Below are 12,195 nucleotides of genomic sequence, written 5' to 3'. Positions count from 1 at the left end.
GCGCAGTGGTTCATACCTGTAACCCTAGCTACTCAGGAGGCTGAGATCTGAGGATTGCAGTTCAAAGCCAGCCTGGGCACCAAAGTCTGAAACTCTTATCCCCAATTAATCATCAGAAAACCAGAAGTGGTGCTGTGGCTCAAGGGGTAGGGTAGCAGCCTGGGATGAAGAGCTCAGGGACAGTGCTTAGTCCCAGAGTTCAAGTCTCATGACAGACAAAACAAAACAAAACAACCTGCTCCTCTAAAGTTAGTACACTAAATTCTTTGTGTGTGTGTGTGTGTGGCTCATGGAGCTTGAAACTCTGGGCCAGAGCTCTTCAGCCAAGCTTCATTTCCGTTTCCTAAAGGTTAACTGGAGATAAGAGTCTCATGTTCTGTGCTCAGGCATGGCTTTGAACCTTGATCCTCAGATCTCATCCTCCAGAGTAGCTAGGATTATAGGCAAGAGCTTCCGTGCCTGGCTAAGAAAGCTGTTTTCTTTAATAGTATACTTCCCCTTTCTAATAAACTCCTTGCTTTACCACGTGTGTGTGTGTGTGTGTGTGTGTGTGTGTGTGTGTGTATTGAATTCTTTGTTCAAGACACCAAGACTGGGATCTTAGCTTCTGAGACTCCCCAGGGATTAAAATATGACCCAAAGAACCAGCTGCAAATTCCCTAATCACAGCACGTGAATGGTGTGGTTCCCTGTTAGGGTAAACTATCCAAAGAAGTTGCTGCCTCTAGCAAATCATATCTTGGCTTAGGAGCCAACAATAATCACCTTCTATAGAAGAATCAGCATTAATGTAGGCCACACCACGTTCTTGAAGGATTCTGGAATTCTCCTGTAACAACAACCAAAATGAAAGACAGAAAACTCTACATGTATGCAGTCAAGCATCTATCTCCTCCGGTGTGTGCTTTGAAGAGGACTGAGGTTAGGGAAAAGCTGTACATGCTCTGGATACAGGGTTTGAATCATTGTTTCTTATAATACCCCTGACATCCTTTCAACCAATCTCACATTTCCACTTTAGCACTTCAGTTAAACATACTCATTTTCGTCATTGCTTTTAGGGGTAAAGGCAGATTGTCACAAAATTAAGGGTAGGGAAACAGCATACAGTTATACAATGACATAAACACAAGTGATGATAATATCGCACTAATGAGAACTTCTCTAATGTCAACTCAGCCACAAAATGCATAGACAGAATTTTTTTAAAATGTGCCAGTACTGGAGCCTGAACTTGTACTGTCCCTAAGTTTTCCATGGCTATACTTCCAGCTTCCAGTTGATCAAAGGGATAAAAGTCTCACATTCTTTCCTATCTGGGCCAGCTCCTAATCTCAATCCTTAGATCTCAACTTCCTGAGTAGCTAGAATTACAAGCCACTGACACCTGACAGACTTTTTTTCTGACTCTACAAGTTCTGCTTATTTTGGGTGGGGGGTGGGGGGGTGGGGTCCTGGAGCTTGAACTTGGCCTGGGCGCTGTCCCTGAGCTCTTCAGCTCAAGGCTACCACCCTACCCTTGAGCCAAGCCCCACTTCCCATTTTGTAGAGGTTAAGTGGAGATAAGAGTCTCAGGTCCTTTTGTGCCTGGGCTGGCTTTGAACTTTGATCCTCAGATCTCAGCCTCCTGAGGAGCTAGGATTACAGGTATGAGCCACTGCGCTGGGCTTTCTGTTGATATTTTAATTTTTTGCTCATGTTTGGTCAAACACACACAATAAATTCATGCACAAGACAGGCTTACTGTAAGTCATAACTGCACCCTTCATACCCACACAAAGGTACATATACTACTGAATGTAGGTTTCTGAATGAAGCTGGGCTATGTTAATCCCAAATCTGAAATCATGGAGATTGTTCATTTGAAAACAATTCAATAAGCTGGGTGTGGTGGCTCACGCTTTTAATCCTAGCTACTTAGGAGGCTGAGATCTGAGGATCGTGGTTCAAAGCCAGCCCGGGAACTAAAGAACGTGAGAATTATCTCCAATTAAGCATGGGGCTGTGGCTCAAGTGGTAGAGCACTAGCCTTGAGCTGAAGATCTCAGGGACAGCACCCAGGCCCAGAGTTCAAGCCCCGTAATCCACAAACACACAAAAATTCAATAAAGGTTAATAGTAAACAACTAGTAAAACTTTAAAACTAGCAGTTATCTGTCTATATACAGCAAAGGAATTAATTTCTTAATTAAAATGTAGTTTGTCCCCAGCAAACATTACCCATTATATTCTTCCAGAGGAAATACTCTCACAAACATCTCATTATTGAGAGAGAATGGTGCCTGATTCATAGGAAATAAACTAATTCAAAGTCATGAGACAGAAATTTTAGGAAGAGGAAGGCGGATATGGAGACTTTCAGTCAAATTCTGTGGGTTGGCGCCACCTAGTGGTAGCCACTGATAGCTGGTCACTAGTTTTAGAACACTAACGAAAAATTGGTCAGTGTTTATCAATGTCAATTTTTGAGTCTCCAAAGGCACTGTGATTATTACAAAAATCTGAAAAGCATACACATATGATGGCACAATTCTATAATCTCAGCACTCTTAAGGCCGAGGGAAGATGAAATATTTTAGGCCAATCTGGGCAAAATTGTGAGCACAAACTTAATTTTGATGACGACCACCATCATCATCATCATATTTAAAAATAATCATTCTCTAAAAAGATTCAGTTTTTCACAGGTGGCTCATGACTGTAATCCTAACTACTCAGGAGGCTGAGATCTAAGCATCATAGTTTGAAGCCAGCCCAGGCAGAAAAGTCCACAGGACCCTGATCTTGGGCCAGGAGTGTAGCCTAGTGGTAGAGTGCTTGACTAGCATGCATGAATCCCTGGGTTCGATTCCTCAGTACCACATACACAGAAAAAGCCTGAAGTGGTGCTGTGGCTCAAATGGTAGAGCGTGGTAGTCCACGGACAGTGCCCAGGCCCTGAGTTCAAGGCCTAGAACAGGAAAAAAAAAAAGACTCTCATCTTCAATATACTACTCAAAAAGAAAAGAAAAAGAAAGAAAGAAAGAAAGAAAAAAAAGAAAGAAAGAAAGAAAGAAGAGAAAAAAAACCCAAGGCAAAAGTGGAATTGTGGCTTGAGCATTAGTCTTGCGCAAAGAAAGCTCAGTATAGCACTCAGGACTGAGCTTAAGCCCAGAACTGGGAGAGAGGCAGAGGCAGAGGTGCAGAGGCACGGGGGGGGGGGGGGGGGGGAGGGGGGAGGGAGAAGAGAAGAGAGAGATTCAGCTTTTTCTGACACCAACATAAATCTTTCCTGTAACAGCTTCATGTAAATGAGGTAAAATGCTCACATCTGTAATCTCAGCTAGGCAGCAGAATGAACTCAAGGAGATCAAAGCTCACGGCCTATCTGGCCAAAATGATTTTCAAATTCTATCTCAATTAAAAGTCTGGTGCAATGTTATATGCCTGTCATCACACAGCAACATAGGAAGCATAAATTTAAGTATCTCAGTTTGTCCCTACTCAGGTACAAACATGAGGCCCTATCTGAAAATAATTGAAAAAAAAGGGGGCTGTGTATGGCTGAGAGAATATCTGTTTAGCAATTGCAGGGCCCTAAGTTGAAACAATAGTACTGCAAAAAAAGAAAGAAAGAAAGAAAGAAAGAAAGAAAGAAAGAAAGAAAGAAAGAAAGAAAGAAAGAAAGAAAGACAGACGGAAAGAAAGAGCGAGCCAGGCACTGTGGCTCACGCCTGTCATCCTAAGTACTCAGTAGGCTGAGATCTGAGGATCGTGGTTCAAAGCCAGCCCAGGCGGAAAAGTCTGTGAGACTCTTATCTCCAATTAACCACAAGAAAACTGGAAGCGATGCTGTGGCTCAGTAGCCTTGAGCTGAAGAGCTAAGGGACAGTGCCCAGGCCCAGAGTTCAAGCCCCGTGACCGATTCCTGGCCCTCCCCCTCCCCCCAAAAAAAGAAAAGAAAAGAAAGGAAGAAGAAAGGGAGCAAGAGAGGGAGGGAGGGAGGGAGGGGGAAGGGAAAGATGGAGGGAGGGAGGGAAAAAAAAGCTTAACCACATTTACAGGGGCGCAATTGTTTTTGTTTTTGTTTTTTTTTTTTCCAAAAAAATACAGTTTACAGGTATTCATTTTATGTAATTTCTGGAGTATAGCATGAGGCAAATGAGTACAGCTTGAAAGAAAGTTAATGGTATAAATAGTAACATTGGACATATTTACTAGAAATTAATTCCTATTCAAAAGGCCAACAGTCCATGCAGATACAATGATGGTTCAAAGGACCTTGTAAACACTCAATGTGGGACTTCTACTTAGAATCCACATTGTTTAATATAGAACTGGTTGCTAAATGCTGGTGAGTCACACCTATAATCCTAGCTACTAAGGAGACTGAGATCTGAGCATCACAGTTCAAAGCAAGTGGAGCTGTGGCTCATGTAGTAGAGTGCCATCCACAAGGGGAAAAAGCCAAGCAAAATTGTAAGGATGTCAGTATTAGTATCAACACATAGAAGAGAGGAGAGGGAGGGAGGGAGAGGGTAGGAAGGGAAAGGAGAGAGGGAGAGAGGGAGGGAAAAGAAAGGAGAGAGAGAGGGAGGAAGGGAGGGAGGGAGGGAGGAAGAGAGAGAGAGAGAGAGAGAGAGAGGGGGAGAGAAAGAGAGAGAGAGAGAGAGGCAGAGAGACAGAGAGGCAGAGAGACAGAGAGACAGAGAGATATTGCCAATAGTAGATTTAACTATAGCAACCCAGAGTAATCACATGGGAGCTGTTTTAGAAAATGTAACAGAATCATGAGAAAGAAGCCAAGCATGTTTTCATTTCCAACGTACAACATATTTCACCCAAAAAGTAGAGCTAAATCAGTTTCAAGGTAACCAATTAACTTGAAACATCTCTGTTTAAGAAATAAAAATCACAACAAAACATTGTTGGGCTATAATATATGCTAATTCAAAATAAATTCTTTGAAATGTCCAGGCAAAACTTAGTACTTTAGGTGAAATAGCTTTTTCTCACTTATTTTTGAACAAGAATGTTCAGATGATTTTGAAAACTGAGTATTTCTTCATTGGATTCATGTGCTATCTTTACATGTTTGGCAATGAAGTGATAACTGCTTTGTAATAATGAAGAATTAAATGGTAGTAAATGACCAACTAACCTCTGCCCACTCAGTAGATCCAAAGAGACCAAATTCTTCTGCATCCCAGCTTGCAAATAAAATTGTCCTTCTTGGTCTCCACCCTAAAACATGTGAATATAACACGCAAAGGTTGGAGAAGTAAAGGGAATTTACACATGATATTGTAAAGCTGGAATCAGGTCATGGAAAAGGCACAACTCCATTCGTTGATCACCAGGGTAAATGATAGTACGAATCGTAACACAACTTCTTTTTTGGTAGTAATAGGAATTGAACTCAGGGCCTAGTGCTTTCTTGGCCAGTACTTGACCACTGAAATTATATATCAGTGTACTTTTTGCATTGGATATTTTCAAGGTAGTGTCTCAATTTGTGCCCAGGTCACCCTGGACTTTACTTATTTAATTGTAATACTGGGCTGGAACCAAGGGTAATAAGTTACTTTTCTAGCCCTGGGTTAGAGAACCCTCATTTGCAGAAGAACAGATGGAGATGAGAGAAGTTGGTCATTTCCTTCCTATGTGTTACCTTCTTTTGCCAAGCTTCCAAAGCTTCTCACAATTTCATGAACAACAGCTGCTCCACTTTGAGGATCGATGCCACCAAATACCCATGAGTCCCGGTGGCCTCCGAGAATGACGTATCTGTCTAGAAGGCAAAAAAGAATCACTGTTTGTCCCTCAGATGGATCGTAGCGCAAACTGCAAGGCATTCAAATGTATCTGAACAAGACTCCTCGCTCAGAAAAATATCAAGGCCCCTAAAGGCTCATACAAGTGTGTCCTTTTGTTCAGCTTTTCATGTGAAGGAAGTACGGATGAATTATGTGGTTGCAAGTATGTAGCTGGTTACAGGAAAGTACAAGGTCTTCCTTGCACATCAACCTCTTTACATGATTTCCACCTCCCTCACTTTGGTCAGTTGTAGCGCTTGAACTCGGGGCCTGGGCACTGTCCCTGAGCTCTTCAGCTCAAGGCCAGTGCTGTACCACTTGAGCCACAGCATCACTTCTGGTTTTCTGGTGGTTAATTAAAGAGTCTCATGGACTTTCGTGCCCTGGTTCACTTTGAATCATGATCCTCAGATCTCAGCCTCTTGAGTAGCTAGGATTACAGGCGTGAGCCACTGGTACCTGCTACATGATTCGTTTACTCACTTTATTTTCATCATTTCTAGCGTAAAAGAACATAGATTTTGTGTTCCTACTTCTAGTTCATTTTCAGGATACAGCCAAAACCTTTCTTCCTTCCCCTACAAATGTCTTCCTTCTTTTGTTGACTCAGAACCTGGAACTGTCCTTAAGCTTTCTCAAGGCTAATGCCTTTACACTTGAGCCATAGCACCACTTCTGGCTTTTTTTTTGTGTGTGTGTGTATGTGGTACTGAGGAACCGAACCCAGGGCTTCATGCATGCTAGGCAAGCACTCTACTGCTTTGCTACACTAACAGTCCCTGTCTTTGTCTTTTATAGGAAGAGAAAATTGCTCTGCCTATCCAGCATCCAGGGAAATGTTTTCATATCTGTTAAGGCCTTTATCACATTGAAATGTGTGAATCCCCTCCAAACTGTGAGCACCTTATCCCTGTAACTCAATTGTGCGTGCGTGCGTGTGTGTGTGTGTGTGTGTGTGTGTGTGTGTGTGTGTGTGTATTTTAGTACTGGAGTTTGAACACAGGGCCTCAACCCTCACTCAGCACTCATCTTTATTATTCATGGTTAGTGCTCTGTCACTTGAGACATAGTTCCAGTCTTGCGTTTTGCTGCGTAATTAGAGATAGATAGAGTCTGACTGATTTTTCTGCCAAGGCTGGCTTCAAACTTTGATATTCCAGTTCTCAGCTTCCTGAGTAACTAGAATTATAAGCATGAATCACTGATGGCTCGTTTAATACTCTTCATTCCCAGTGAAATCACATGCTTTCAAGGAACAGAGTATTTGACTGAATCAAGTTTGGTTAAAAAAAAGACAAGCATAATAAACAGATCTTAAGGAACTGAGACATAAAGGAATAAGACTAAATATAAAATGTAGTAATCAAGAAGTGATATGATGGCTTAAATGGTAGAGCACTAGCTTTGAGCACAGGAGGCTCAGGGACCATGGCCAGGCCTAGAGTTCAAGCCCCATGACCAACAACAACAACAACAATTCATTGATTCAAGGTTACTCTAATTTGCTTTCTGTGTAGATGTTTATAACCATGAAAATATTTCCTTAGACAAAACATACAAATACATCAGCACTCTCTCCCTGACCACCTTCCCCAGTCTTTTAACTGAAACACCCCTGGTTCATTTCTCACCTTGGTGATTAGTCTAGCCTAACCCAAGCATTTACTCTCCTCTTCTTTACATGCTTGACAATGTGACAGTACCTCGTATGTATTGGTTTTGTGTTAAGTGAGTTTCATTGGATCACAGAGTTGCTTTTCATCGTCCACTTTTCATTCCCAGAGCTCATGGCAATGCCTAGTTCCTAAGACTTGCTTGACTGGTATCTCCTTGATACCTGACTTGTTTACCTGGCTCCACTGCTCCTCGGAGGGTACCGATCACATTGTAAATTCTTGTCACTTTACTGTTGGAGTGGATGTGCATCTTGACTTTTCTAATTCAAAGATAAAGGACACATTTTTTTAAACTACTGTTTTATCAGATTTAAGACCCACAATGCTTTTCAATCTCCTCAGAGATGAAACAAATTTTAAGTGACTGAAAGATGGGAGGAATGAGGAGAAAGGGAAAGAGAACTATGCTCTTTGTGTTGTCCAGGGGTACTTGCCACAGTAGGTTAGGCAAACACAGAGGATGGGAGGATTTGAATACGGTCAAACTAGATTGCTTGCAATAATGAAGATAGAACAATGCTAAGGGTGCCCAGGGAAAATTCTCAATGGCCACCTATAATAATATAAAAGGTCTGGTTCCCTATTCTGCTGCTATTTCACTTTTTTTCCCTGTTCAGTCCTCTATAATTATATAGCTTTCTGCCAGGTACCAGTAGTGCATGCCTGTAATCTAAGCTCCTCCAGAGGCTGGAACCTGGGGACTTAGGTACGAAGCCAGCCTGAGCAAAAGAGGTTCATTACATTTTTCTTTCCAAAATATGGAAGTGGAGTTGGTGGTTCAAATGGTAGAGTACCAGCCTAATTAAATAACAGTATCCTAGCCCTGAGTTTAAACCCAATACCAGCACATAGACACACACAAGTATCTGTATCAAACAATCAAAATAGTATCTTAACTGTGTAGAAAAGTTTCCAGCAAAGCCAGGTCCCACATTGTAAGACACATTGAGGTCTCCTTTCCAACTGCTGTCTGGGGGAGGTGAGCCGCCCATGTGTCTGTTGGACATAAAAAAACATTATTAGCTGAAGGAAAACTTGGAGGCAAGAGTTAAAATGTCAATAAATCCAGGCCAGATTGGTGGCCTAGTGGTAGAGTGCTTGCCTAGCATGCACAAAGCCCTGAGTTTGATTCCTTGGTAGCCAGAAGTGGTGCTACGGCCTTGAGAAGGCTCAAGGACAGTGTCCAGGCTCTGAGTTCCAGCCCCAGGACTGGCAAAAAGACACAAGAAACAAAAACCAAATGTCAATAAATCCACTTCCTCATCATGTGCTTACAATAGCTGTGAGGGTGAGGAGAACACAACATGTAGTGTTAACCCTCACTGCAGTTTTCAGAATTATTATTCCCGATCCATAGTTGAGAAGTCTGAAGATGAGTGATTTGTTCACATGTTCCAAGGTATGCTGGGATGAAGCATAGCTGAGATTCAAAAGTTCCAGTTTGGCATCAGTACTTTACAGTAGTAAACTATATTAAAAATGCTCTGTAGGGGTACCCTGTGCATATGCTCATGTTTAACTCTTCCTGATGTTTTTCCCACTGAGAAATACAAGCGGAAACATACACACTTTATAAAGTACTTTGCTCCATGTCTTGTAATAGCAAAGAAAAGGTTTTCTCTTCTAATAGTAGCCCCTAGAAACTTCTCACGTCTGTGTCACACACATTTCATCTCTATTTCTGACTGTCTCTGTCTCTCTTTTCCTCCCTCTTCTGCACATAAAAAAAATAAAATAATCAAAGATGATCCGTGACATTAACCTCTCATGGAAAAACAATTACATGGTTTTTCAAAATCCTAATGAATTTGGATATGACAATAATTTTAATAATGTGCTTTAAAATTTATGTACAATAAAATTTCAAATAAAACCATTAATACAAAGATTTTTTTTTTTTATCATGGGTCATGGAGCTTGAACTTGGCCTGGGTGCTGTCTCGGAGTTCTTCAGCTCAAGGCTACCACCCTACCCTTGATCCAAGCCCTACTTCTTGTTTTCTAGAGGTTAATTGGAGATAAGAGTCTTAGGTCCTTTTGTGCCTGGGCTGGCTTTGAACCTAGATCCTCAGATCTCAGCCTCCTGAGTAGCGGTGTGAGCCACCGCACCCAGCAAAGAAGAATTTTTATTATTGGTATATAGCATAATCTGTGGAGCTAGATTGTCATGTTACATGTCTATAATTTCAGCACTCAGAACGATGAGGCAAGAGGATTACCAGTAAAGGGCCAGTCTGGAGGAGGAGGAAGAGGAGGAGAAAGAGGAGGAAGAGAGAACATGAAAAATCAACACATGGTAAATTTATCGGAAAGAGGGGAGAGTGAGTGAGATGGGGAATGAGGGAGGATCCACAGTCAAAACAATAGAGTATTTTGTTTTATTTTGTGTCAATGCTGGGGCCTGAACTCAAGGCCTGGGTTCTATTTGCTCCTTAGCTTTTTCACTAAAGGATGGAGCTGTACAACTGGAGCTGAAGCTCCACTTCTGGCTTTTTGGCAGTAAAATGGAGGTAGAGTCTTATAAACTTCCTTCCCTGTATGGATTTGACCCACAATCCTTAGATCTCTGTCTTCTAAGTAGCTAAAATCACAAGTATGAGCCATTATTGTCTGACAAAACAGTAGACTTTCCAAAAAATATTGTGGAAAACATATAATGAACAAGCACAGAGTTGATGACACATATAATATTTCTGAATACAGTAAAAACTAACACCAGCTTTAGGGCTAGAAATAAGTAAAAGGAAAGCTTTTTTTCAATAAGTCATTTCAATTTTAGGTTTGCAAATGTATTTCCTTGTGAAAATAAGCAGAAAAAGCTGAGCTGGAGATGTGGCTTAGTGGTAGAGTGCTTACTTAGAATGCATGAAGCCCTGGGTTCGATTCCTTAGTACCACTGAATAGAAAAAGCCAGAAGTGGCACTTTGGCTCAAATGGTAGAGTGCTAGCCTTGAGCCAGCAATGCTCAGGGACAGTGCCCAGGCCCTGAGTTCATGCTCCCAGGACTGGTGAAACAAACAAATAAATAAATAAAAAGGATGCCAGAAACTTGTGACTTCTGCCTGTAATCCTAGCTACATAGGAAGCTGAGATCTGAGGACTGTGGCTCAAAGCCAATCCATGGAAGAAAATTCATGAAATTCTTATCTCCAATAGCCACCCAAAAGGCTAGAAGTGGATCTGTGGCTCCAGCTAGCCTTGAGCAAAAAAACTTAGGGACATCATGTATGTCCTGAATTCAAGCCCTACACACACACACACACACACACACACACACACACACACACACACACACACACACTCAGGAAGTTAAGATAAATTTATCAGGAGGAATAATAATAGGCAATTGTATATTATCATATAATGAGAGTAATGAGTTCAACCACCTCTCATAAACCAATAAAATGTAATGCCCATACATTAGCTTCCACCACTGCATGCCTGCAGTCACCGCCTGGCATTTTCTGTATGATGGGGTCAGTGGGGGAAGGTAGTATGAACGTCACACTGTCCTTTGCTTTTGAGAATCTTATTTATTTTCTCAGGAGGGTCAGATCTGAGGATCACAGTTCAAAGCCAGACAAGGCAAGAAAGTCCATAAGACTTTTTTTTTTTTTTTTTTTTGTGGATCATGGGTCTTGAATTCTTGGCCTGGGCATTGTTCCTGAGTTCTTCAACTCAAGTCTACCACCCTACTCCTTGAGCTACAACCCTGTTTTCTTATTTATTTTCAAGGTTAGCACTCTACCACTGTAACAATTCTAGTTTCAAACCCAGGACTTTAAACCCAGGACTTTTCTCTTTTTTTTTTTTTTTGGCCAGTCCTAGGCTTTAGCTCAGGGCCCGAGCACTGTCCTTGGGTTTTCTCAAGGCTAGAGCTCTACCACTTGAGCCTCAGCACCACTTCCAGCTTTTTTCTATGTATGTGGCACCGAGGAATTGAACCTGGGTCTTCATGCATGCTAGGCAAGCACTCTACTAGGCCACATTCTCAGCCCTGGAGATTTTTTTTTTGTATTAGTAATCCATCCTACACACACAGCTGATTAGCTCCATGTGTTTCCTTGCCCCTGGAGCTACTAGTATGAATAAAATGCTCTTCCCCATTTTTCAACAGTAACAAGAAACTTTTTAAATTTAAAAATATTTACTGTTGAGACTGCACTGGTTTCACATGATAGGTAAAGAGCTAACAGAATAGACAATAATGACAGTTATACAAAAAATATAAAATAAGCCAAACACTGCTGGCTCACACTGTAATCCTAGTTACTGAAGAGTCTGAGATCTGACTGGTTCAAAGCCAGCCCAGACAGGAAAGTTCGTGACATTCTTATCTCCAATAAACTACTCAGAGAAGGCCTGAAGTGGAACTGTGGCTCAAGTGGTAGAGCACTACCCTTGAGCACGAAGAGACTGAGGGACAGTTCCCAGGTCCTTACTTTAAGGCCCAGAAGCAGCAAATAAGAAAATGAATCTAAAATATTGGCGAAGAAAATACCACTCATGAGGAATGGAGATTTTAGTCAATAAATGTTACTGTAATATAAATTAGGTCCTTTGTTATCAATATAGCAACAAAAATAAATTCTAATAAAATATAAAAATGAATAATAAAATATTAAGCCACAAGGGTATCACAATTTTTTAAGTATTTCTAAAGGATTGTGATAGATGGAAGGTGCTCAGAGAATAAGTAGGTATAAGTTTAAAATCTCTACACA

At 41.3% G+C, this 12,195-nt stretch overlaps 1 protein-coding gene across 1 annotated transcript in view; it reads right to left on the bottom strand.

The window, feature by feature from the left end:
* Window positions 1-12,195, bottom strand: part of LOC150039528 (putative N-acetylated-alpha-linked acidic dipeptidase) — a gene marked incomplete at its 5' end in the record, with an annotated part of 47,526 nt that overhangs the window by 19,771 nt on the left and 15,560 nt on the right. Inside the window, 5 exons of the mRNA XM_090327768.1 lie at window positions 766-829; window positions 5,141-5,223; window positions 5,651-5,770; window positions 7,646-7,731; window positions 8,369-8,467. Of these exons, the coding sequence (XP_090183894.1) occupies window positions 766-829; window positions 5,141-5,223; window positions 5,651-5,770; window positions 7,646-7,731; window positions 8,369-8,467 (452 nt within the window). The remainder of the gene's footprint in view (window positions 1-765; window positions 830-5,140; window positions 5,224-5,650; window positions 5,771-7,645; window positions 7,732-8,368; window positions 8,468-12,195) is intronic.

Source organism: Megascapheus bottae, unplaced genomic scaffold (genome assembly GCF_031878675.1).
Source record: "Megascapheus bottae isolate mThoBot1 unplaced genomic scaffold, mThoBot2.hap1 HAP1_SCAFFOLD_138, whole genome shotgun sequence".
In the NCBI taxonomy this organism is placed as follows: domain Eukaryota; kingdom Metazoa; phylum Chordata; class Mammalia; order Rodentia; family Geomyidae; genus Megascapheus; species Megascapheus bottae.
The sequence above is the reverse complement of the archived record's forward strand: the minus strand, read 5'-3'. Positions and strand labels throughout refer to the sequence as shown.